The 25,027-nt window shown below is 45.1% G+C and overlaps 1 protein-coding gene and 1 long non-coding RNA gene across 6 annotated transcripts in view; one reads left to right on the top strand and one right to left on the bottom strand.

Annotated features, from left to right (window-relative positions):
- Positions 1 to 25,027, bottom strand: part of LOC116525813 — a 373,035-nt gene that overhangs the window by 138,705 nt on the left and 209,303 nt on the right. The window lies entirely within an intron of this gene.
- Positions 1 to 25,027, top strand: part of FGF1 (fibroblast growth factor 1) — a 110,255-nt gene that overhangs the window by 75,636 nt on the left and 9,592 nt on the right. For all 5 annotated transcript variants that reach the window (XM_032241922.1, XM_032241673.1, XM_032241844.1 and 2 more), the window contains exon 2: positions 11,054 to 11,256. In XM_032241922.1, coding sequence (XP_032097813.1) covers positions 11,088 to 11,256 — 169 coding nt within the window. In that variant the 5' untranslated portion in view covers positions 11,054 to 11,087. The remainder of the gene's footprint in view (positions 1 to 11,053; positions 11,257 to 25,027) is intronic.

Raw genomic sequence — 25,027 nt, 5'->3', positions numbered from 1 at the left:
AGGGCCGGCAGGACAGTTTGGACCATGGTGTACCATTAAAGTTCAGACAGGATGGGGGCCGGCAGAACATGCTATTGCACCAGGGAGCACTCTGTTTTTTTCTTTTGAAGTGGATGCTGTTTTCTCTAAGCACTTAAAAGAATTCCTAACCTCCAACTGAATGATGCTCTATGAGGGGGAGTGTTTTGTGGGTGAATAAGCCAGACTGCAGAGAAAAAAGATCAGAATTAAATAAAGAAATAAAGGATATGGGAGGACACCGTGGGGATGTGTGTGCACACGTGTATGTGTGTATGTATGTGCATGTGTGTGCATGTGTATATGTGTGTGTATGTGTGTGTGCGTGTGTGTGTGTGTGTGTGTGTGTGCATGCTTGTACTTCTCTTCGTTAAGAAGTATGCAAGCTGGGGCTGGGATTGAGCTGTTTGGTGACACAGCTGCAGCAGATAACAGCCCCTAGTTTCTGCCAATTACACTAGGTCCAAGCATCTATGTCCCTCTCACCTGGAACATGGCTTGATGAGTCTGGTATGGCTAGATTGTAAACTCCTTAAAGGCAGTAACTGATTTCTCCTACCAACCCATAATGCCTTATTGGAAAAGCTTTGGGCTAGATATGTTTCAGAATCCAGAATTTGGGTAATTCTAGAAAGGCAGTGTGGTTCATACATTGTATATTATGGAACAACTCCAGTGAAGTCTGGGACAGTACCCTAGAATCAAACACATTAGCAACTGCATCAAATTATATAAGTATTGTTAACACAAAGCAGAATAAATAGACTTTAAGTCTCAGAACAGTTTGGGCCAGGTTTTGCCACAATCTAATAGATTAATACATAGAAAGAACTTATAGCTTTCAGAGCTTTTTGAATTTCAAAATTGTGGATTATGGATCTCAGGTCTGGCTGGGCACGGTGGCTCACACCTATAATTCCAGCACTTTGGGATGCCGAGGCGGGCAGATCACCTGATGTCAAAAGTTTGAGACCAGCCTGACCAACATGAAGAAACCCTGTCTGTACTAAAAATACAAAATTCACTGGGTGTGGTGGCCATGCCTGTAATCCCACCCACTCAGGAGGCTGAGGCAGGAGGATCGCTTGAACCCGGGAGGTGCGGGTTGCAGTGATCCACTACCACACCATTGCACTCCAGCCTGAGCAACAAGAGTGAAACTTGGTCTCAAAAAAAAAAAACAACAAAAAAAAACGATCTCAGGTCTTTCTTTTCTTTTTTGAATTTCCAGGACATCTGCAGCATTCTGCCCATGGCAGGCACTGGGTAGAAGTTGCTGACATCTAGAGTGTGTGACATCTTGATCTCCCTCAAATAATATTTGATTCTGGAAACCAGGAGACAGTTTATTCTCAGTGACGTGGGGAGTCTTTAGAATTAAAAGTATCCTAAATTAAAGAACAGAAGAGAAAGACTATTAAGCCTGTCTGTTCTCTGTCATCCTGAACAGATGAAGTATACTGAAAACTCATCACTAGCATATCATGTTGAGCACCAAAGCAAATGAGGAGTGAATCATTGCACATAAGACAATGGAATGTTCTAACCTATCACTTAGAACATGGTATTTTTTGAATGTTGCTAAAATATTTCTAAATGGCCCAGGCATGATGGCTCATGCCTGTCATCCCAGCACTGTGTGAAGCCAAGGTAGGAGGATTGTTTGAGCCCAGAAGTTCAAGACCAGCCTGGGTAACATAGTGAGACCCCCATCTCTACCAAAAAATTTTAAAAGTTAGCCAGGCAGCCGGGCATAGTGGCTCACACCTGTAATTCCAGCATTTTGGGGGGCTGAGGCAGGCAAATCATCTGAGGTCTGGAGTTCAAGACCAGCCTGGCCAACGAGGTGAAACCCTATCTCTAATAAAATTCCAAAAAAATTAGTCCAGCGTGGTGGTGGGTGCCTGTAGTCCCAGCTACTTAGGAGGCCGAGGCAGGAGAATTACCTGAACTCAGGAGGTGGAGATTGCAGTGAGCTGAGATTGTACCACTGCACTCCAGCCTGGGAAACAAAAGTGAAACTCCGTCTAAAAAAAAAAAAAAGCTAGCCAGGCATGGTGACCTATGCCTATAGTCCCAGCTACTTGGGAGGCTGAGGTGGGAGGATAGCTTGAGTCCAGAAATTTGAGCCTACAGTGAGCATGAGTGTACCACCACACTCTGCACTCCAGCCTGGACCTCAAGACCCTATCTCAAAAAAAAAAAAATTAAATGACATAAAGTATTTTTAAATATGAAAAATCAAGTTTGTTCAATCCTAAATCAATAGCAGATGATTCACAAAACTGATGAAAAGGGTATACAGCTGGTAATAAGCTAACATCTATCAAATGCTTACAGGTTCTCAAGTGCTGAGATTACAGTAACTCTGTGCAGTAGCTACTATTATGTAGCCTCATGTTGCAGATGGGGAAACTGGGGCACTGAGAATGAGTCATTTGCTAGTGAGTGTCAACCAGGATTCAAACCCAAGTTTAGTAGTATGCTGGGTAAACCAGATATCAGAGGGGGAAAAAATAAGAATTTTAAAAGCCCTGGCATTTGCCAATTTCTATAATATAAATACTCTCACCAGCGTTGATTTCAAGCTACTAATGGTTTAATAATAGTAAAATTCTTGAATATTTAATAATTGGTTTTTGAACTTGTAGGAGCTGTCTCCTGCACACCACTGTCAAGTTCATCTCATAGTCAAGTCCACAGTTTACTGTCAATCACGGAAGATGAGATTTCAGCTCATGGAACAGAACTGGTTTGTGGGCAGCATGCTGAGATGCTAGCCCAGGCTAGTCATCCATGGCTACACTCCCACCTCAGACCCAGTACAGATCACGGAGGGTGGAGTAGGAGAAGTAGAAAGCAAAGAACACTGTCTCCCTTTCTTCAGGCAAACTTTCCTTCACCAGGGAGTGTAAGGTGGGTCCCTGCCAGCCTAACACGCCTTGGCAGAAATAACAAAACCTGGATTTTCTTCCAGGCCCTACAAATATTTTTCTTGGTTAGATAAGGTCAGGCTTGAGACTAAAGGAGCTGATCACTTCCTTTCTGAGATCCTTAATTTCCACAGTATTTCCTTTAAAGAAACAAGGAAGTATTATTACAAGATGGGAACAGGGTTTGAGCCTGTCTTTAACCAAAGGCAGGGTATTCTGGCCTAATTAAAACCCAATTAAAATACATTTAGGCTCTTGGCTTAGCTTCTTTGTCAATACCTGTAGGACATGACCTGCTAATTAGGTCATCTGATAAGATGTTCCAGGAGAGGCTGCTGAGAAAGGACTGGCCCTTCAATCAACAAGAATTCACAGGACACCAATTATGCGTAGGTATTTGCTCAATGCTAAATATGGAAAGAAAAGGCACAGTTTATGTCGCAGGGCCTCAGAGGCTAATGAAGGAGTCAGTCAAGTAGTTAAATTACATGCGTTTGCTCATTCAACAAATGTTTATCAAATGCCCATTATATGCCAGGCATTTTGCCAGGCACTGGGATACCACTGTGAGCAAGGCTGATTGGTTTGTACTCTCATGGAGCTGACGGTCCAGTCATGAAAACAGACATTAATTGAATAATCACAAAAGTGAATGTGTAATTCAACACTGGTAGTAAGAGCTATGAAGAAATGTTAAATTGTCCTATGAGAACTGGAGGAATCTGACTCAGTTCAGGGAAGACAGGAAAGGCTTTCATGAGGAATTGAGAGTTGAACTAAGGTTTGAAGAAAAACTAGGAGTTAACCAGGGGGTTAGGGTAGAGAGAAAGAGAGGAACACCACTCCAGAGGGAACAGCATGGGCAAAGGTCCTAGGGTAGGAGGGAATCAGGAAATGGAAGTTTTGAGGGAGACATGGTAGGAAATGAGGCAGAGGGGGAGTAAGGGCTGAACCTCCCAGAATCCTGCAGGGCATGGGGATATAGATGGGAATTACACCAATGCATTGCTACAGGGAAGTAAAGGAAATTCTGTCACGAGAGCACAGCGGAATCAAAGCATCCAAACTGGTATATGTGGTACAAAGAAAGAGTAGGGAGCTTGGGGTTGGGTGACGTGTCCAAATTAGGCTTGCTCGAGAAGAAACTATCCAGCTAAATTTTTGAAGGGTGAGTGGGGTGAGTGTGACTTAGCCAGATCGTGGTGAAAGAGTGTAGGAAAGGAGAGAGAAAGAGAGAGAGAATGCTGTTGGCAGAAGGAGAATGTTTGGCTAAAGCCTGGTTGAGTATGAGGTTATAGGGGGACTCTAAAAAGATGCCAATAAAAGAAAAAGTCACAAGGTTAAGAAGGGGCCAAATGATGAGAGCCTCACAGGTCATGGCAGGAGTCTGGATTTTATCTTGAAAGACAGCAGGAAATCACTGACCCAGTCAGAGATCTCCAGCAGGGGAGTGATGGGTTACAATGGTCACTAGCAGCAGGATTGACAGTGGATGGAAAGAAGGCAGTGCTGGAAAGGCGAGACCTGCTGCAGCAGCCCAGGTGAGACAGGTGCTGGGTCTGCGCTAAGGCAACAGCAGTGAGGCTGGAGAAGAGGATGGCCCTAGGAGGCACTAAACAGGTGAAACCGAAAGGGCATTGTCAGCAACTGAATGGGTGGGAGTGATTTCTATTCTGCCCAAAGAACAGTCTGAATGAAACAAATTCTTCTATTTGAGTTGTCTTGCCTTATGACCTGGTACATAGTCAATTTTTGTAAATGTTCCCTGTGTCCTTGATAAGAATGATGTTCACTTCATTGTTGGGTGCAAGGTTCTTTTATACACTCATCAATCAAGTTTACAAGTTGTGTATTTCAATCTTCTACATACTTATTAATATTTGGTATCTGCTCTATCATTTATGACAGAAATGTATTATAAAACCTCCCACCACCACTGTGGATTTGTCATCTTCTCTTTACATATTTGTCAATTTTTGTTTTATGTATTTTGAGGCAATGCCATTAGGTATATACATGTTTGAAATTTGTTTATCTTTCTGTTGAATTAATCTGCTTATTATGTGGCAATCCTTTTTATCTTTAGTCATTCTTAGATCTATTTTATCTGATATTAATATAGCCACACAAATTTTTAATTTTTTGTTAACATTTTTCAGGCATCTATTTTTCATTCTTTTACTTTTAACCTTCCTATGTCATTATGTTTTAAATGTGTCTCTTGTAATCAGAGTGCAGATGGATTTTTTTAACCAGTAGCTAGTAAATTTAGCACATTTACATTTATTGTGATTATAAACATATTTGTATTTATTTTGGCCACCTAATTTTGAGCAACTTTTTAACTTTATTTTCTTTTTTACTTTTTCTATATTATTTTGGATAAGCACAGGTTTGTTTGGTTAGTTGGTTTGAGATGGAGTTTCACTCTTGTTGCCTACACTGAGTGGAATGGCACGATCTTGGCTCACCACAACCTCTGCCTCCCGAGTAGCGGGGATTACAGGCATGCGCCACCACACCCAGCTAATTTTTTGTATTTTTAGTAGAGATGGGGGTTCTCCATGTTGATCAGGCTGGTCAAGGTCAAGATAAGCATAGTTTTACTTATTCCGCCTTATCCCTCTTACCCCTACCAGTCGCTGGTTGGACTAAATACATTATATTTCTTTTAGTAGTTACCTTTAACATTTAACATGTGTATTTGACTTAACAATATTTAAAGTTAATATCTCTAAGGAAGAGTTAAGACTTTTGGGTGATGCCACTCATAGCGACAGGGAGCAAGGACTTAGAGCCTATTTGGGACCAAAGCTGAGGCCTGCTTTGTACATGCTGGGTTTGAGGATACATCCAGTTATCACCTTAGCAGGTGTCTGTCTACGCATCTACCTTCACCGGCTTTATACACTCTGCAAAACGTCCTCCTTCATGGGTATTCTACATTGCCTACACAGTGGCAGGGATCAAAAACAAAACTAAAAAATAAATGTCACTGTTCGCCTTCCTTTGATTCCTAACACACCACAGTCTTTCCTTCCAGCTTAGTTGTCAGGGCCAAGCTGAGCACAGATGTCTCCTGGAGGTAAGGGGCTTCACAAATAACTACAATAACTACATAATAACTGTCACTGTATTAACTGTTGATAAGCTCAGAACTGAGTCTGAAATGCAGACCAAGATCTTTTCTTACATAACCATGGCTTACCTCTGCCTCCTTCATCTTGTCTGCCCTGTTTATGGCTTAAGCCACAGGGGGAGGAGCTTAGCTCATTTCCATCAAATACAGGAATGAAAAACTTCTATTTTCAAAGCAATTGAAAAATTATTTTAAATTAAGCATTTAATCACAGCTGACTTAGATCCACCAGGCTCCAACTAGTTCAACATAACCAGTTACTATTACCTCCTATAGACCAGGTCCCATTTTTCAAGTGCTATATGAATATTGTACCCATTTAATCCTTCAGACAACTGTGTGAGAGGCAGGATGAGAATTACTAGAGGAAGTATCTCAGAAGGAGTGAATGACTCGCCAGGTTCCTAGACCCAAAGCGGTTGCTTACTATCCACATCCTGTTCAAGTGTCAGAGTTCAGGTCTCCTTCCAGAGCCACAGCTAAGAAAGTATGTTAGCCTTAACATGGATGTTCCAATAGCCTTGCTGTTCCTCTATACTGGGTGTCACAGGTGAATTTTAAAAATCATCTGAATTTCTTAAAATCTCATCAGTGCCCCAAATCTCAAAGGGCTGGGCGTCATGTACAACGATGACCTGGAGTTCACTGGGCTTGATCTTCTCAATTTCCCAACACAACACAGATAATCCCCTCCTCTGACAGCCAGTAAAAAGAAATAGTAACAAGAAGCAGAGCTTATAAATTTCCATTACACTTAATGCCTGATTTCACTTAGTTAATGGATTCACTTATTAGAGCAATTTGTATAAATCTCTAAGGGCCTGCTAAGGTTGCTGCCTTCTGGTTTTATCACGTCATATATTTCCTTTAGTTCTATCCTTTAACAAATAGTGGATTGGCAGGGAACTTTGGACCAACTACTGCCCAAAGCATAGGTAAATTGTAAATAAAGTTTAAAATAAGGGCTTTTCATGCCCTGGGGTTTCCTTTAACAACAAAAAGGGATTTCATTTTTTGTGTGTTTCAGCTGAGTCGTAAATCCCAGCTACCACGGTCTTTCAGTGCCATGTTGACTCCAGACTTGTTTTCAGGAGTCTACATGTCTCCTTCAGGTTTTCAGTTGTGTAGATCTGAACTGAAAGGTTTTGGGAGCCATCTGACATCAGTATAGGCACCCTCATCACGGTCCCTCTTACTGAGAGGAGCAGGCAGAAAGCAGAGGTATGGCCTTGTTTAACTGCAGGTACACTGTGGTCAGGAGGGAGGGCCCCTGAGGACCTGCTGGGCTCTGGCTGAGGTCCTTTAGCCAGTGAGAACTCCACAGTGATGAAGTCTGGGCTACATGGCTCATATGCACAGGATCTAGAATCTAGTCTAGGTTGATCTGGAAGGAAGGCCATTCTTTTTTTTTTTTTTTTTTTTTTTTCGAGACAGAGTCTCACTTTGTCGTCCAGGCTGGAGTGTAATGGCACCATCTTCGCTCACTGCAACTGCTGCCTCCCAGGTTCAAGTGATTCTCCTGGCCCAGCCTCCCAAGTAGCTGGAACTACAGGTGTGCACCATCATGCCCAACTCATTTTTGTATTTTTAGCAGAGACAGGTTTTTGCCATGTTGGCCAGGCTGGTCTTGAACTCTTGACCTCAGGTGATCCACCCACCTTGACCTCCCAAAGTGCTGGAATTACAGGCATGAACTACCATGCCTGACCTGAAAAGCCATTCTTAATATGAAATTGCCCCACAATCAGAGGCAAATGGGGACCTCCACTGGAAGAAGTCGAGACAAGGAGAAACAAAATTCTGCCCACCTAAGACTGGCAATACAAATGACTACCTGTGCAGTTAAGTGGAAGCCACTAGTATGTAACTATTGTCTCCTATACCAACTGAAGTGCATAACTTAGAAAGTGCTTAGAAAAAAATAAGTGAAAGAAAAAATTCATTATCTCTTAGTTTTACTTTCAGAAAGGGGAATCTGGTGATGGTTGTATGCTAATGGAGAGGTGAGGGGTAAAGATATCCATATTGGGAAGAGCCAAATTGCTTTACATTAGAAGTGGATCCAAAAGGGAGTGGAGTGAGGAGTTAGAGTGAGGGGCTGCGTGGGGAGAGGGGTGAGTGGAGAGACAGAGGGAGAGAGAGTAAGAGAGCCAGAGTGGGCACAGAAGGACTTGGAGGCTTATGGATAAGAGAGAAAGGTTTGGAAGAGACAGTGAGGATGGAGAGAGATTGTGCCATGCAAGGTAAACTCTGCAATCCTCTCTGTGAAACTGACATAAATAAAATTATATGTGTGTGAGCCAGGCACGGTGACTCATGCCTGTAATCCCAGCCAGCACTTTGGGAGACTGAGGCGGGTGGATCACCTGGGGTCAGCAGTTCGAGACCACCAGCCTAATATGGTGAAACCCCATTTCTACTAAAAATACAAAAAATTAGCCAGGCATGGTGGCATGTGCCTGTAATCCTAGCTACTCAGGAGGCTTAGGCAGGAGACTTGCTTTAACCCGGGAGGCAGAGGTTGAAGTGAGCTGAGATCATGCCATTGCACTTGAGTTTGGGCAACATGAGCAAAACTCCGTGTCAAAAAAAAAAAAAAATGTGTGTGTGTGTGTGTGTGTGTGTGTGTGTGTGTGTGTGTGTATAATACACATATAATATATTTATTTTCTGTCTATTGCTGTATAATGTGAAAAGAATTGATCAAAGTTTCACCATATGGGATGGAGGGGACATTTGGAATGGTCTGACTTTAGACGGTATATGCAAAATTCTCTTTGGGGTTCTTGGAGGCGCCTCCAACAGTAGCTGAAAACAGGAACACTGGCTGGCCCATGTGGCTGCAGAGTGGGAAAAATGTACCAGAAACATTAAAATGCCAGGAGCAGAGAAAACAAATGGAGCCTTCCAACATGAACCCTCATTCCAAAGTCATAAGGACAAATTATTGTAATTGGTGTCTTGATTTATGATGGACCTGCCTCCTATGAGAGCAGCTCTACGAGGCTGCTGCAGGCACTGATGGATGGTTAGTGCAGGGAGTGCAGGGTGGTTGTTAGTCTTCCAGGATGCTCACGAAGCTGCTGGGGTGGGTTTCTCCTGGAGAAGGAGGAGATGCGTGGAGTCCTGTTTCGTGGTTGGCATGGGGGCAAAAGGAGAGGCTGTTGGAGCTAGCCAACCTTTGGGTCACAAATGAATAAGTACATGAATGACAAGTTTATGGTGACAGATGTACATGCCAGGCAATGGGTAAAAACCCCACTTCTCATTAAAAGACTAATGCTAATAAAGTCACTAAACCTTTTCATGGTGATTAAGGGCAAATTGGGGCGTTCTGTTCCCAGACCCCTTTTGAGGTTCAGCTCCACTGCTTACTAGCTGTTGCCCTTGGGCAGGCCATTGAACATCTTTAAGCTGTTTTATTTTATTAAAAATGAGGATAAAAGGCCAGGCACGGTGGCTCACACCTATAATCCAAGCACTTTGGGAGGCCGAGGTGGGCAGATTACAAGGTCAGGAGTTCGAGACCAGCCTGGCCAACATGGTGAAATCCCATCTCTACTAAAAACACACAAAAAAAATTAGCCAGGTGTGGTGGTGCATGTCTGTAATCCCAGCTTCTTGGGAGGCTGAGGCAGGAGAATTGCTAGAACTTGGGAGGCGGAGGTTGTGGTGAGCCGAGACCGCACCATAGCACTCCAGCTTGGGAAACAGAGCAAGACTCTGTCTCAAAAAAAAAAAAAAAAAGGAAAGAAATGAGGATAATGTTAGTGTCTACCTAAAAGGATTATGGTGAGATTACTTGAGATGACCTGTAGCCCAAAATACGTTAAATGATGAGGATTTTTATTCCATGGCCACTTGATAATCGATATGTATTGATGATCACATTCACTACTTACTCTTACAAAGTGCAGCTCCCATGTTAGCTTCCTGGTTTCTTTTTGGCCTCTTTCTTTTCAGTCATCAGCACTTCCTTCTAAATGGTGGGGCAAGTATATGCTTTAACCAACTCTAATGCTCACTGGTTTTGTTTTTTAGTCCTTTGAGGTGTAAGTGATGCATTTTCACATTAGTAATATAAGTTTGTATGTAGTAGCTATATATAATGTTAGAGGTATATTATATATAATATGGTGGTTTCTGTGTTCTATCTCACATTAGAAAATAACTAGGATAAAGGCAGCCTGTATGCAAGGGACAGGCTCACCTTCTCTGTGCCACGTGAAGCTATGTGGAAAGCTGTGGAATAAGCAGGAAGCAGGCATAGCTTTCCTCATCATCTGTCTCATAAAATTTCCTTTGACATGGTGTTTCTCCTTTAAAAAACCCACTTACTCCCACTCTGTGCCTTTTCCCCTGGTTCCAGTTCTGTTTCCCCCAGAAAATCCAGAAGTTTCCGTTTACATCCTAACCCTTTGCTGTCCGTGTTGTGTCCCTGAAAGGCCTCCTGTGCCTTTGCGTGCAGGTCCTGAGTGTTCAGGCCATCTGTGCCATCTGTGCTATCTGTATCTCGTCAAGGCAGCGTGAGGGTGGAGGGCAGAACCTGGATCCTGGCCTTTCAGGTCTTGTGGGTTTCAGCCAGACCCTGCGTGTTATTTTAGTGCAACTTTGGTGTTGAATTTGAGGATGTGTGTGGACCAGGAGGAGGGACCAAAACATGATTTTTTTTTCCTCTTGGTCAAACGATTAAATTTGAAGTTCTAAAAAATGCACAGCTTGGTTCAAAGCTGTGTCCAATTGGGAAGAGCGACATGGCCTGGAAACCCCTCCCATGCCGGGGACCATCCTTCCTTAACCACCAGCCACCTCACAGCCCCGCTGACTGCGGGCATCACCTGGGCAGGCTGTGGTTACTCACTGCCCAGGAGCCCTGTGCCTGGGAGCTGTCCTTCCTTTCTTCAAAGTGCATTTTGTGCCTTTGCTGGAAGAACTGACTACAGATTTGTTCCATTTCTTACAGTCTTGAAAGTGCCAGGAGAAACAGCTGCTGAACCATGGCTGAAGGGGAAATCACCACCTTCACAGCCCTGACCGAGAAGTTTGATCTGCCTCCAGGGAATTACAAGAAGCCCAAACTCCTCTACTGTAGCAACGGGGGCCACTTCTTGAGGATCCTTCCGGATGGCACAGTGGATGGGACAAGGGACAGGAGCGACCAGCACAGTAAGCCCATCTCTATGGCACCCCTTTCCCTTTCTGGCATCTTCTGTAGTCAAGGTGGGAGGAAGGAGCATACTTAAGGAGAGATACTTGCTTCTCCAAGGTTCTATTCAGGCACGCCACATGCCGAGGTGGACTCACATCAATGTGTAAAACGTCTGGGTTGGGAAAAGAGGGAGTTGTGGGGGCCACCACTTACCTAAACGTGTCCTATTTCAAGCTTTTTAAAGCACTCTCTGCTGACCCAACAGAACGGGCTGCCGGTGCTCAATCGCTGTATGTTTTCCCAGGTTTCTGTAACTAGTGAAAGATCTGGCCCCAAGGCTGGTCCGGGGCCTGCGTGCTCCACGAGGGGATGAACCAGACAGGCATGGCGGTAAATCCTGCACAGAGATGTGGGCTCCGTTTCAAGTCAACTGACTCTCCTGGTTATGTTTCCACTGGGCTTGATTTGTGAAATCCTAGTTCATAATCGTAGTCTTACACATCATAAATTATGCAGCTTTCCCTCTGCGTATCGCGCAGATGTGGCTGTGGTAACCAGCAGGGGTAAAGTCATTCTCCAGACCGTAGAGAAGCTGGAGAGTGGGAGCGACTCGTGCCAAACGCTGAATCTCTCTTCCAGGCCTTCCTGGCAGCCCAGCTCTCAGAGGGTGTTGGTAAATAAAGGTATGACTCTGGAGAAAAGAATCTTCTTGACTATCTAAGTATAAAAAACCTCTTCCTTCTGTTTTGGTTCTTCCGGTGTTTGATATTAGGTTTCTGGGTCCCATCGTGATGTTATCTGAGATTCCCCGAGTCCCACTGTAGCATCAGCATCAGATGCTACAGAGAAGCCAGAGGTCAGATCCAGTCCCTGCTTAGAGGGTTGGCAATCTTTTTTTTTTTTTTTCTTTTTTTTGAGATGGAGTCTCACTCTGTCACCCAGGCTGGAGTGCAGTGGTGTGATCTCGGCTCACTGCAACCTCCACCTCCTAGGTTCAAGCAATTCTCCTGCCTTAGCATTCCGAGTAGCTGGGACTACAGGCACACACCACCGTGCCCAGCTAATTTTTGTATTTTTAGTAGAGACGGGGTTTCGTCATATTGGCCAGGCTAGTCTCAAACTCCTGACCGTGTGATCAGCCTGCCTCAGCCTCCCAAAGTGCTGGGATTACAGGCTTGAGCCACTGCCCCCAGCCAAGGGTCAGCAATCTTAAGAGTCAAATATGCCACAAACCAAGAGAAGGAAAATCAGGAGATACAGAAGAGGACAGGCAGGAAGTTTCTGTAGGACTGGCTTTAAAATGCAGTGCAAAGCGCTCACTTTGACATGATGGTTTATATATCAGGTGGTCTTAATTATCCATGGACCAGGCACCAGAAGTTGTAGGCTCTAAGCACAAATGATCACTTAGCTGGTGCTCACGCTCTACCCTCAGATGCACAGGTAGTGGGGATGGACGCTGGCGTTTACACACAAGGTGACATTGTTCCTTCCTTCCCTCCCGCTGCACAGACCCTTGAGATGAAGAGCAGGAAGGCTGGGGCTGGGGCTGGGGCTTGCAGCTGCAGAATTGGCTCTTTTGGGCTTTGTTTTGATGGCTTATCTTCAAATGCGCTTGCTGAATGCCTTATACTCAGGGAAAAACAGGTATCAGAGTGAGGCACAAAAAGATCTAGTTTGTTAAAAGCAGACATAAGCAGTATTTACTACAAATCAGTGGATGTAGGTGGTGGTCCATTGTGTCAGGCATGATATTCAATTCATGTGATCTTCCCCATACAACACAAGGGAACAAGCTTTAATTTCTCTGGGTTTTAAGAGTTCCTAATACAGCTTACCAATTTTCTGAAAAAGCAGGGAATGCTCTCTGGTCCTCAGAACCCAAGAGGAAAGACAAGCTTCGTGATGTGTTCCTTGGGGTTAAGCTAGCTCTTCTGGGAACTCTTGAATTCGGGGATAACAAGAGGCTCCAATACTGGAATTTCTGGTGCAATGGACAATGGCTTCATTGTTGCCATTCCCTCATTAGACAGACTGCATTCTGGGTGCCTAACGCTGGGGCAACTTCTGGAGTCCACAGTGGATCTGGCCACCTGACTTAAGATGTCAGGAACTTCTAGAAAGCAGCACAAGGTAGCCTTGGGCATTTATATGAGGATGTCTGCATTCAAGGAAAGCCGGATTGTTTTCCAAGTAAACTTGGGCAACTGTATCTTTCTGTCCTCACTTTTCTCACTTGTACAAAAAGAATACTAATACTCCTTGCCTCACCAGTTTCTTGGGAGGATTAAATGAGGTAATATAGTGAGAGTTGTTGGCACAGTGCCTGGCACAGAGGAACAGCACAGCACATGTTGCTTCATATTGCACTTATCATCATCAAGCTTCCCATACATTCAGCCCAGAATACGGTAACACAGTGTCGAATCTGAGAACTTTCTAAGCTCCTTTTTTACAGTACTGCCACCCAGGAAAGTCAAGGGGTTAGATACAGGCCTGGATTCAGGGTCTCTCTGCCAACACTCGGTGTTGTTGTGTGGGCCTATTATTTGCTTACTCTGGAACTGGGAACAAGGACCAAGAGGGCAGAGGGCAGAGTAAGTGAGCTGGGTGGCCAGAAGTCCATCCCTGTACCTGGCAATACCAGAACTGGATATTGTGCTACAGAGTCAGCAGGCTCGAGTTCAAGCCTGCTCTGCCCCTTTTTACCTGGAGAAACCTGGACAATGACTATCCTTTCCATCATACATTTTTTCTGTTTGTATACTCTGCAAAAGAAGCTTGGAGCCCCCCAACCCTGGGACTCTTCCCATCATCATTTCCTGACTAGTAATTTAAGGGTCTCTAGTGTTCCCAGCTAATTTTCAGGAAAATCGTTTAATCTCACTGAGACTGTTTCCTCACCTGGGAATCGGAATGGCAGCACTCCCCGGTGTGCCTCACAAGGGCGAAAATTCTATCTCCTAAGATTCTGCAGGTGAGGGGAGTCTTGGGGACTCCCTGAATGTGGTTCTGTCGCCCTCTTCTGCTCAGTGGTGGTACTGACAGAGCCCTTCTGAATTTCTTTTTTTCTTTTTTTCTTTTTTTTTTTTTTTTGAGGTGGAGTTTCCCTCTTGTTACCCAGGCTGGGGTGCAATGGCGCGCTCACCGCAACCTCCACCTCCTGGGTTCAGGCAATTCTCCTGCCTCAGCCTCCTGAGTAGCTGGGACTACAGGCATGCGCCACCATGCCCAGCTAATTTTTTGTAGTTTTAGTAGAGACGGGGTTTCACCGTGTTGACCAGGATGGTCTCGATCTCTTGACCTCGTGATCCACCCGCCTCGGCCTCCCAAAGTGCTGGGATTACAGGCGTGAGCCACCGCGCCCGGCCCTGAATTTCAAGAGTTATTCAGAATTGCCTCCGCTAGGCATGAGGCGAATGCTCCCTGGCTAAATGTGGTCCGCACGTCCTGGCCAGGGGGTGTCTTCAATTTTTTGATCACTAGTTTGAGCATGATTAAAGACTGAGGTGACAGGTGGAGTCACATGTTAAGACTATCTTCAGAAAGAGCATTTCTAAAAGCCAATAGAAAAATTTAAATAAATCACACAAGATAGAACCGTACATATGCCTTTGAGCTCTACAAGGCAGAAGTAACTCCTTTCACAGCTTCCCTTTGTCCCCAAGTCATTGATCTTTCCTGGGCAAATATACCTTCTTCCTACTTCTAGGAGAATGAGTTTCCAAGTACCTAACCTTTTTTACAGTGGCCTAATCCTAGGACAGATACTTGTCGGGGGGCCATTCTCATAGAGATCTGAGTAAAATGTCTACTGGTGGACTTGTGACCTGCAGAGAAGACGGTTTGGGTCTGTCCTGTTACCATTCCTCAAATCACTGCAGCAGACAATTAGCAGTCTGGATTGTGAACACTGGTTATGCTGCCACGCTGTGAAGGCTAGGCAGAATCCGCCAGGGAGTGCTGCATAGATTCCAGGGCTGATCGGCACACTTTGTGAGAAGGTTCATGTTGGCCGCTAAGCTTCAGTTCAGGGAGACATGTAAATGGTGTCACCATCAGAGGGGGAGGTTCTGGAAGAGCATCAGGTCCAGGGGAAGATGGCCAGTTCCATTTTGGACACAAGCATTTCAGTAGTGTCTCATGTACCATGCAGTTCTTCTCGGAGTTGTAATTCTATATTTATTTCTGTGATTATTTAATGGTGTTTCCCTCCCACTGGACTCCCTGAGGACAAGGACTTTGTCTCTTATTGCTCAACACTACAAATATGGTGTCTAGCACATTGCCTGCCATTTGGTAAAATACCCAGTGAACATTAATTTGATGGGTGAGTGAACTGTCTTGGTGGCCACTAAATTCAAATTCAACCAAATATTCAACAAACATCTATGGAGCCCTGATATGTGCTGGCCATTATGCTGAACTCTCACTTCCAGCTAACCACAGCCTTGAGAGGTTACTAATTATCATCACTCTAAGAGCACTGCAGCTAACAGGCGTGACCAGCTCCTAACTGGGAGGGCTTGGCAGCAACCATGTCTTCTGCTTCCAGGACTAAGGTTCCTTCCATATCCCACCAACCCTGACACCCCAACATCATGACAGCAGTTCTGCCCTGCAAACTGATCCAGTGACACCCCAACACCGTGACGGCGGTTCTGCCCCGCAAACTGACCCAGTGACACCCCAACACCGTGGCGGCGGTTCTGCCCCGCAAACTGACCCAGTGACACCCCAACACCGTGACGGCGGTTCTGCCCCGCAAACTGACCCAGTGACACCCCAACACCGTGACGGCGGTTCTGCCCCGCAAACTGATTCAGTAAACATCAGTGCTGTGGGTCAGATGGAGGTAGGTCAGGTCCCAACACTGCTATTTACCACTTCTGTGTCACCTTGGGACAGTTACTTCTCAATGTGCCTCGGTTGCCTTGTTCTAAAAACAAGAACGGCAACAGTACCCACTTACAGGAATGTAGACGTCTTAATGTGATGTTTGTAAGAGTGTTCAGCACACTGCTAGGCACAAAAGTGCTCAAAAAAATGAAACTAATCATTCTTCCAGGATTCCTGAGCCTTCCTTACCTAGCCAGCTCATCTTTCAAGTCTGTTAGAATAAATGAATGCTATGCTTGCTCACAGAACTGAGGGTGACTGTCCCAGCTTCTCTGGGACTATCTGGGTGAAGCCACTGAGGCCTGACACAGAGGCATACCTCACCCAGGCACAGGGACAGCAAGCCCCACCCCGCCTCACTCTTCTGGCAGGGAACGTCTGCTCTGTGTTTGATTCTGCTCTTTCAGGGATGTTTCCTCTCTGGCGAAGGGGGACCATGACTTATCCCTCAATGGGATTAATAACTAGAACAATAATTAGAGAATAATTTGCTCACAAGCATGCCAGACCTGCAGCTGCCTGCCACGGCCCACAGCACATCACCTCCCCAAGCACGCAAGAGGCTACGTGGGGAGCAGAATTACCGGCACCACTCACTGCACAAATGGAAATGTTCTTGAGCAAAGTGCATGCCAATCAAATATTTATAAATCAAGCCACATCCTAAAGGCACTAGCAAGAGTTCACTGGTCAAAACAATCCTACTTTGTAGCCCTTTCTAAAAGGCAGATTGCTCTTCGGTGAAATGCCTCCTGCCCTGTTGCTTTAGGGGAGTCCCAGACTTCTGTTCTCTGGTTGGTATCACTCAGCACCTAGCGATTAAGGCACTTCATCCCCAACCAGCATAGGCGCAAGGTCAAAACAGCTTTTCAAATCACCACGATGGGCAAAGCTGGACCCCACTGCCAGAAGTCAGAGAGAGGGGAAGGTCTCCAGGTAGGAACATCTTCAGCTACAGGGTGCTCTCGCCTCAGTCACATGTGATGGAAAGGACCCTTGCCTTCCTCCCCACAACCCTCATCTGATTATATAGAGGTTTTTATATATAAACTTTAAAATACACACACACACACATATATATAGACACACATACACGTGTATATATATATTTACGTATACATATATATATACACACACACACGTGTGTGTGTGTGTGTGTGTCTATATATATGTCATTCAGTCTCTGGATTGTATCAAAATTTTCCAGGCATCTTTTTAAGACATTAAAGAAGCAGACACCTTTTAAGAAAAGTTTTTAAAATATATATATTTATATTTATATATATGTGTGTGTATATATATTTATATGTGTATATATATTTGTGTATATATATGTACGTATATGTATATTTTTTTAACCACTGGAATTATTTTCCCCCAAATTCAATTTTTCCCCTTCTCTGTCTTTCTCTAATGTTTTACGAATCCCAGCTTGTGGCTACATTTTAATTATAAATGCCACTGACATAAAACAACCTCACCAAGTTCTGAATGAGGCTGACCTCACTTTGGGTAAACACGGCAAAGGACGGGAAGTCTCCAACCCAGAATAAACCAGGCACGTAATCTGTCTTGGCCTCTCGTTGGAGAGCAGAGGTGGAAAGCAGGCTGAGAGGCCACGAACAGACCTGCTACAGAAGCAGAGCCCCTCCCTCCAGGCATTTTCCTCGTTGAATGCACCAGTTGTGGTCTTATCTTGACGTTTTCCTGGGACAGGTCAGGAAGACGTTATGATACCTTGGGGCTCAGAAACAGGGTGCGGGACCTCAAAGTTGACTCTCTCGGCACTGGCAGGCTCAAAACTCTTTTTCCTTCTTTCTGCCTTTGGGAAGTAAAGGATCACTATTCTTACTGTGAACGAACTACTGCGAAGACCTAATGGAAGGCTTTGGGTAACGGAGGAGAAAATCAAAGCTACAAAGGTATCGCTCCTCAGACAAAAGGGGCGAACACCTAGTTGGGAGCTAGCACAGCCATGCAGAAGCTCTGGCCTCCCATTTGTGTAGGTTCCCCGGGTGTGCAGGGACTCGGGATAGGGTTTAGTGAGCATGGGACAAGGAAGGGTAAGACCCGTAAAGGTGAGTTTGCACATTTCAGTGTCATTGATACGTAGTTCTGACCAACAGGCTGTTCCCAAACCAACACTCCCAACTGACTCTTAGTAAAGGAGCAGGTCTCTGGATTCCACTGGGGGCACGTACAGCCACAAATCCACCAAGCAAACGCTTCCAACCCTCTTCCTGCACATGTTTACAAATGCTTTATCTAAGTTTGAATTTCTCCAAGAAATTTTTTTCACTAGCATACCCTTTTAAAAGTTGCTTTCCATTTCTTCAGTTAAATATTGTTAATGTCCCATTTCAGAAGAGGATAAATGAAAACCATGGACTTATCTTGCTTCTGAAAAAGTGCTTGCCCCTTCATTCTTGGGATGCTTGAGAGACACTGACCTTCCTGTTCATAGACAGCAAGTCCTAGATCCTGGTATGGGATAAAGAAGACAGGCTTGCTCCTCCTCCTTTGCTCTGTGCTCTAACCTGGTGGAGGGTACTGAAAAGGGGAGTGGACAGAGAAGTTATAGCTTTAGAGGCGCCTCAACCCCATCCTGCCTCCGCAGTTCTCCTGGGTCCCTATCTGCCCTCAAGAAGACCCACTTTCATGGGTACCTATGCTCAGGTCTAGATGCAACATGGACTCAAGCCTAAGCTGGGTCATAAAACATCTCCGGGGCCACCAGGAACCCAAAGCAGGAGTCTTGTCCAGCTCTGAGTGTCCCATTGACTAAGAACGGAGCTTTAACACATCAGCTGCCATCCTGAAAGGTATGAAGGAGAATCAGGGTGATCACAGCAAATCCCTGATGAAAATTTTGTAAAATACACAAAACAATGTGCATAGCTCATGTATACGTAGTAAAATGTAAAACTATGCACTAGATATGTCAGACTAAACACCAGCAAACCCCAGAAATCCCATAACCCAGAGTCTCCAGTGGCACCAGCTGGCTGTTCTTACCTCAGAATTGTTTATAAAGAAATAGACTTAGGATGAAGGAAACATTTCCTCAATTCCTCTCCCAGTCTTAGCTCCTCTTTTCCTTCCCAAAGCAGCTGCTTGTATGAATTTGGTCAGTGTCTGGTGCACAGTTTTATATTTTACTACAGATATATTCATGAGCTGCACATGTTGTATTGTGTGGGTTTTTGTGTTTTGTTTTGAGACGGGGTCTCACCCTGTCACTCAGGCTGGAGTGCAGTGGTGCGATCTCGGCTCGCTGCAACCTCCGCCTCCCGGATTCAAGTGATTCTCCTGCCTCAGCCTTCCGAGTAGCTGGGACTACAGGTGCTTTCCACCACGCCCAGCTAATTTTTATATTTTTAATAGAGACGGGTTTTCACCATGTTAGCCAGGATGGTCTCAATCTCCTGACCTCATGATCCACCTACCTCGGCCTCCCAAAGTGCTGGGATAACAGGCATGAGCCTCCGTATCCAGCCTGTATTTTTTTTTAAACAAAATTTTAATCAAGGATTTACTATATTCTCCCACTGTAATTTTGTTTTTTTATTTTTTCACTGTATGTTTTATTCTGCCTTTCTTTGAAAGGGGATTTTAAAAAAAACCTATACATACAGAGAGAGAAAGAGAAAGAATGTCGCAGTTTTTGGACTTGTTTGCTTTTAGCTCAAAAACAAGGGGAGATTTGTGACTGTTGTTGTATCAATCACTCCTAGGATTATCTGTCTGTATCCCTAATCATGTGGAGGCCAGAGTACAGGGACCATGCCTGGCACTGAACGCAAGTCCCAGCACCTTGTAGGTGAATGTGTGTTGACTGAATGGCTCTCTGTCCCCGATCCTGAGCTGTCACCCGAGGAAGGAGCTGCTGCTGTGTGGTCAGCCCCTCCCTCTCTTTCCAAGGCTCCCCTTTCTCACGCTCTCTCCTTCCTTGCCTGTCCTGAGCAGCAGCTGCAAGAGGATGTAGGTCTGGAAAACTGGAATGAAGTCACACGAGAGAGCTGGACACCTAGCCAGCTACACGAGCTGCTTGGGCTGGGTGTTGCTTCTTCCTGCCAGCCCTGCTTGCAGAGAGATATATGTTTAGGAAACTGAGCCAGAAAGAAATCTAGTGAAAATGAGCTATGAAACTTGGACATCCTGGAGAAATAATATTTACAGAGGAAACTCTTGAGACGAACCCTCACCGGTACAACAACCCTGGTGTTGGGACTCACGGCTGAGGGCTGAAGTCATGTGCTAAGCAGGCCTCTGGCTCTTGTTCACCTCTGTGAGGCCTCATCATGGCCATGATGGAACTCCACAGATGGCAAAGCCAACCCTATTCAGCCCCATGGCCAGACAAGTAGGTGCTATCGAAGGCAGCAAAACAGAAATGAATAGGAAGTGAAAAGCTTTTTTAAAATCTTCCTTGACTGGCTGCGCGAGGTGGCTGACGCCTGTAATCCCAGCAGTTAGGGAGGCTGAGGTGGGTGGATCACCTCAGGTCAGGAGTTCAAAACCAGCCTGGCCAACATGGTGAAACCCTGTGTCTACTAAAAATACAACAAAACTACTGGGCGTGATAGTATGTCCCTGTAATCCCAGTTACTCCGGAGGCTGAGGCAGGAGAATCACTTCAACCTGAGAGGCAGAGGTTGCAGTGAGCGGAGGTCGCGCCACTGCACTCCAGCCTGGGCAACAGAGCAAGACTCCATCTCAAAAACAAAAACAAAAAAACTTCTTTGATGACCTAAAAAGACCTTCCCTTTGGGGTTTCTGTAGCACCTATAATGTGTTTGACTAAATACATAAATGGGTGGTAGGTTGAAAAGAGTCCCAGGCAACTAAACTCAGTCTACTCCATGGCTGCTAACGGGATGCTGGATGACCACCCGCCATCGTGTCCATGTCTGATCTTGAACACAAGAGGGTCCGAGCAGGAGAGTATGGCTGGATTTGGATCAATCCATCCCATTACTGGAGCCCAAGAGGCGGTGTGAAAGAGAGAAAAACGTAGGATACTTTGAGTACCCAACCTGGGCTCCGGTAATGATTTTTCCCTTTCTTAGAAGTATAACCTTGCATAAAACATGCTCTCACAAAACGCGTCACCTAAAGGACAGAGCAAGGATCGCCTTCCTCCAGGGAATGCTTCAAGGAGCAGAAAAGGTCACAAAAGCACAGAGGAAATAGTCATACGAGTACTGGCCACTTTCCACGCATTAGCCCTTACAACAACTGCCATTATAGATAAGGAAACAGAGGCAAGTAATTTGCCTAATGATCACACAGCTGATAGGCAGCCAAGCAGAATCTGAGTTCATGCAGTTGTGTTCTGGAGCCCACACCTTTAATTTTATACTGTTTGTATCAAGATAGAAACTAGCATGATGCCTGGCACAGTGTAGGTCATCAACAAAAGGTTAGCCCCTTCCTCTGGTCTCTCTGAAACATATAAGATGATGCTGAGAAATTGACAGAAAAGTCTATGGGAAGGTTCTCTGAAAACCATAAAGTCTAATTACCATTTTTTAAAAAACAGCTTTTTTGAGATATAAGACACATGCCATACACTTCACCATTTAAGTTGTACAATGCAGTAGGCTTTCTTACAACTTAAGACTTGTACGACCAATACCACAATCCACTTTAGAATATTTTCAAAAAGAAGCCCCATGCCTCTAACCATAATTCCCCACTCTCCACCCACCCCAGCCCTGGCTACCATGAATCTACTTGCAGTCTTTAAGGGTCTGCTTATTCTGGACATTTAAATGGAATCATAAAACACACGGTCCTTTACGATGCTTGCTTCACACTCAGCACTCTTTCCAGACTCATCCATGTGGTGGCACACCTCAGAATGCTGTTCCTTTATATTGCCAAAGAATATTCTATTTGGCATTCAGTCTATCTACTTGCTTCGTAGACTGTTAGACCAAGAAATAACTTTATGGAGACTGAGCCCAAATACCCTTCATTTTACTGAAAAAGAGATTGTGTTGATGAGACTACACAGCCTAGCCAAGGTCACTCAGCTCAGAGCCCAGCCTCGAGCCTTACAACTCTCCACACGGTCGCGTCTTACTGCACCCCTCAGAGCATTACTGGAAACATAAAGTGCAAGCCTGATTGATGATGGGCCAGCAGAATCATCTCTGCCAGTATTAGTCCAACACCATTCAGTCACCAAAAAATATAGACTGTCCCCTGTGTGCAAGGCACTGTAGGAGGTGCTGAGGTCGCAAGAGGGAACAGGACAAGATCTCTGCCCTTCCTCTCAGAGTGTACACTCTCCTGGGAAGCAGAAATAGATCAGTAGCTCCCTAGATACTAAAAATCATTGCATGTTATACTAAGTGCCATGAAAGAAACAAACAAGGGCCGGAAGAGGAGGAAGATGTGGAGGAGGTGGAATTGCAGGGAGAATGGGGTGAGGGTAAAAGGACCCGGTGCACAGAGTGTCACAGGTTACTGGAGAAGGCCTGTTTTAGGGCATTTAGGCTGAACCCTGGAGGAGAAGAACCTCGTCAATATCTGGAGGAAGAAGCCGCCAGAGAGAGGGCATAGCATGTGTAAAGATGCTGGGAAGACAGGGAAAGAGCTTGTTGTGTTGAAGTGGTTTTTGTTTTGTTTTTGTTTTTGAGATGGAGTTTCGCTCTTGTTGCCAGGCTGGAGTGCAATGGTGCCATCTCAGCTCACCACAACCTCTGTCTCCTGGGTTCAAGCAATTCTCCTGCCTCAGCCTCCGAAGTAGCTGGAATTACAGGCAGGCACCACCATGGTTGACTAATTTTGTATTTTTAGTAGAGATGGGTTTTCTCCAGTGAACTTCCAATATCAGGTGATTCACCTGCCGCAGCCTCCCCAAGTGCTGGGATTACAGGCATGAGCCACCACACCTGGCCTGTGTTTAAGTTTAACAGGAGCAGAAAGACAGAGCGAACAAGTGGTGTGACTGAAGGCTCAAGAGAGCAGGCCCACCTTACAGTAGAGGCCCATTGGCCTGTTCCCTCGTGACTACACTCTCGGAGCTAACCATGACTAGGAGGACCTGTGAGAAAGTGCATCTGTGGGTTCCAGTTCCTTCCTGTGAATAAAATAAACTCCACTTGCCACAGGAAGCTAAAGGAAGTCCTGAGTCTCTATCGCAAAGACTTCCAAGGAAGGGAGAATTGCATCTTAGATAAGGGTGATGAAACTATGTATCATCCTGGGGGTGAATCAGGAGATAAGGAAAGCAAAGAGAAATAAGAAAATAGAGGCATATGAACAGAGAAGTGGTTAAACGATTATGGTGTAGCTACATAATGGAACACAATTCAATTGGCAAGAAGAAAGAAGTTCACTTTCAGAACTGATGTAGAAAGTTCTCCAATTTGCTAAGCAAAAAAAGCAAGGTGCAGAACTGTGTGCTTAGTATGTTACCATTAGTAAGAGACAGTATGTCTTTTGCAATATATGAATGCAAGCTCTCTAGAAAGGATACACATGCAATGTGTCTAGGAGGAGTTTCCTTGTTTCCATATTCCCCCAGGAGACGTGCACTTCAGAAGGGAGATTTTCACTGTCTCCTCTGCTAGGTGGAAACATGCGAGTATATTTCCTATTCAAATAAAGTAAATCAAAAATGAAAACAAGCCGGGTACCGTGGCTCACGTCTATAATCCCAGCACTTTGGGAGGCCGAGGTAGGCAGAACATGAGGTCAGGAGTTTGAGACAAGCCTGGCCGACATGGTGAAACTCCATCTATACTAAACACATAAAAATTAGCCAGACATGGTACACTCCTGTAATCCCAGCTACTCGGGAGGCTGAGGCAGGAGAATTGCTTGAACTTGGCAGGCGGAGGTTGTAGTGACCCAAGATCGTGTCACTGCAGTCTAGCCTAAGTGACAGAGCAAGACCCCATCCCAAAAACAAATAAATAAAAAGAAAAACAAAGAAAAAAGAAAACAAAGAAAAGCCAATGAGGGGTCTAGATCTACTAACCAAAGCCACGTGTGTTCCAGCCTCTCCTGTCCCTCGCCCTCTGCCAGCCTGAACCTCAGAGATGCCACCTTATCCTCCTAGGGAACTACTGGGCAGCCACTGGTTCCTGGTCTAGATTTCACTACTAGTTGTAATGGTGGTTGTGATGGTCTGGTGACCAAATAAATTATCCCAAAGAGTCTACAATTAATTCCAATTCCCAAATGTGAATCACCAAAGCATCTCCCTCAAGAGGCACCTTAGGGTGAATAAACAAGTTAATAATTATCAAATGGATACTGGATTCCAATTAAGTATCCAGCACCTTGGGAGTGCCAATCAGTGTGAATGAGGCGAGTGTGGCTCTGTAACTCACGGTTCTTTCCCCCCATCTCCAGGTTTCTCAGCCTAGGTGCTGCTGACTCTGGGCTGGAAAATTCTTTGCTGTGGGGGCTGCTTTGTGCATTGTAGGATGTTAGCAGCATCCCTGGCCTCTACCCACCAGATGCCAGTAGCACCCACCCCACTAGCTGTGGCAGCAGAAACTGTCTCCAGACATTACCAAATGTCCTCTTTGGAACAAAATCACCCCCCATTGAGAACCACTGTTCTCATCACTGCATTTCCAGGTAACGGCTTCGTTCTCCCCTCCATCAGGAGCTGGCGATCTGCCCTCTGCCTGTACCCCAGGTGGGTTGCCACAAAGGCTGAGGGATTGACGGAAGCTTGATTGTGAATTTCCCTGAATTTCGTATGTGGCAACCAATCCTAACTTTCTGGGAACCTCTTCTGTCTCAGGGAAAACAGCAATCTCAGACTTTATAAACTAACGATCTGTGGACAGGAGTCTCTCCCACGACTACAAGACCCAGACAATTAAAAGGCACCCCTGTGCAGGTTGATAACAAAAGCAGAAC

The sequence above is a fragment of the Sapajus apella genome, unplaced genomic scaffold (genome assembly GCF_009761245.1).
Source record: "Sapajus apella isolate SASKATOON/1434 unplaced genomic scaffold, GSC_monkey_1.0 scaffold1, whole genome shotgun sequence".
NCBI classification, from domain to species: domain Eukaryota; kingdom Metazoa; phylum Chordata; class Mammalia; order Primates; family Cebidae; genus Sapajus; species Sapajus apella.
Note: the sequence above shows the minus strand (reverse complement) of the source record. Positions and strands in the feature narration are given on the sequence as shown.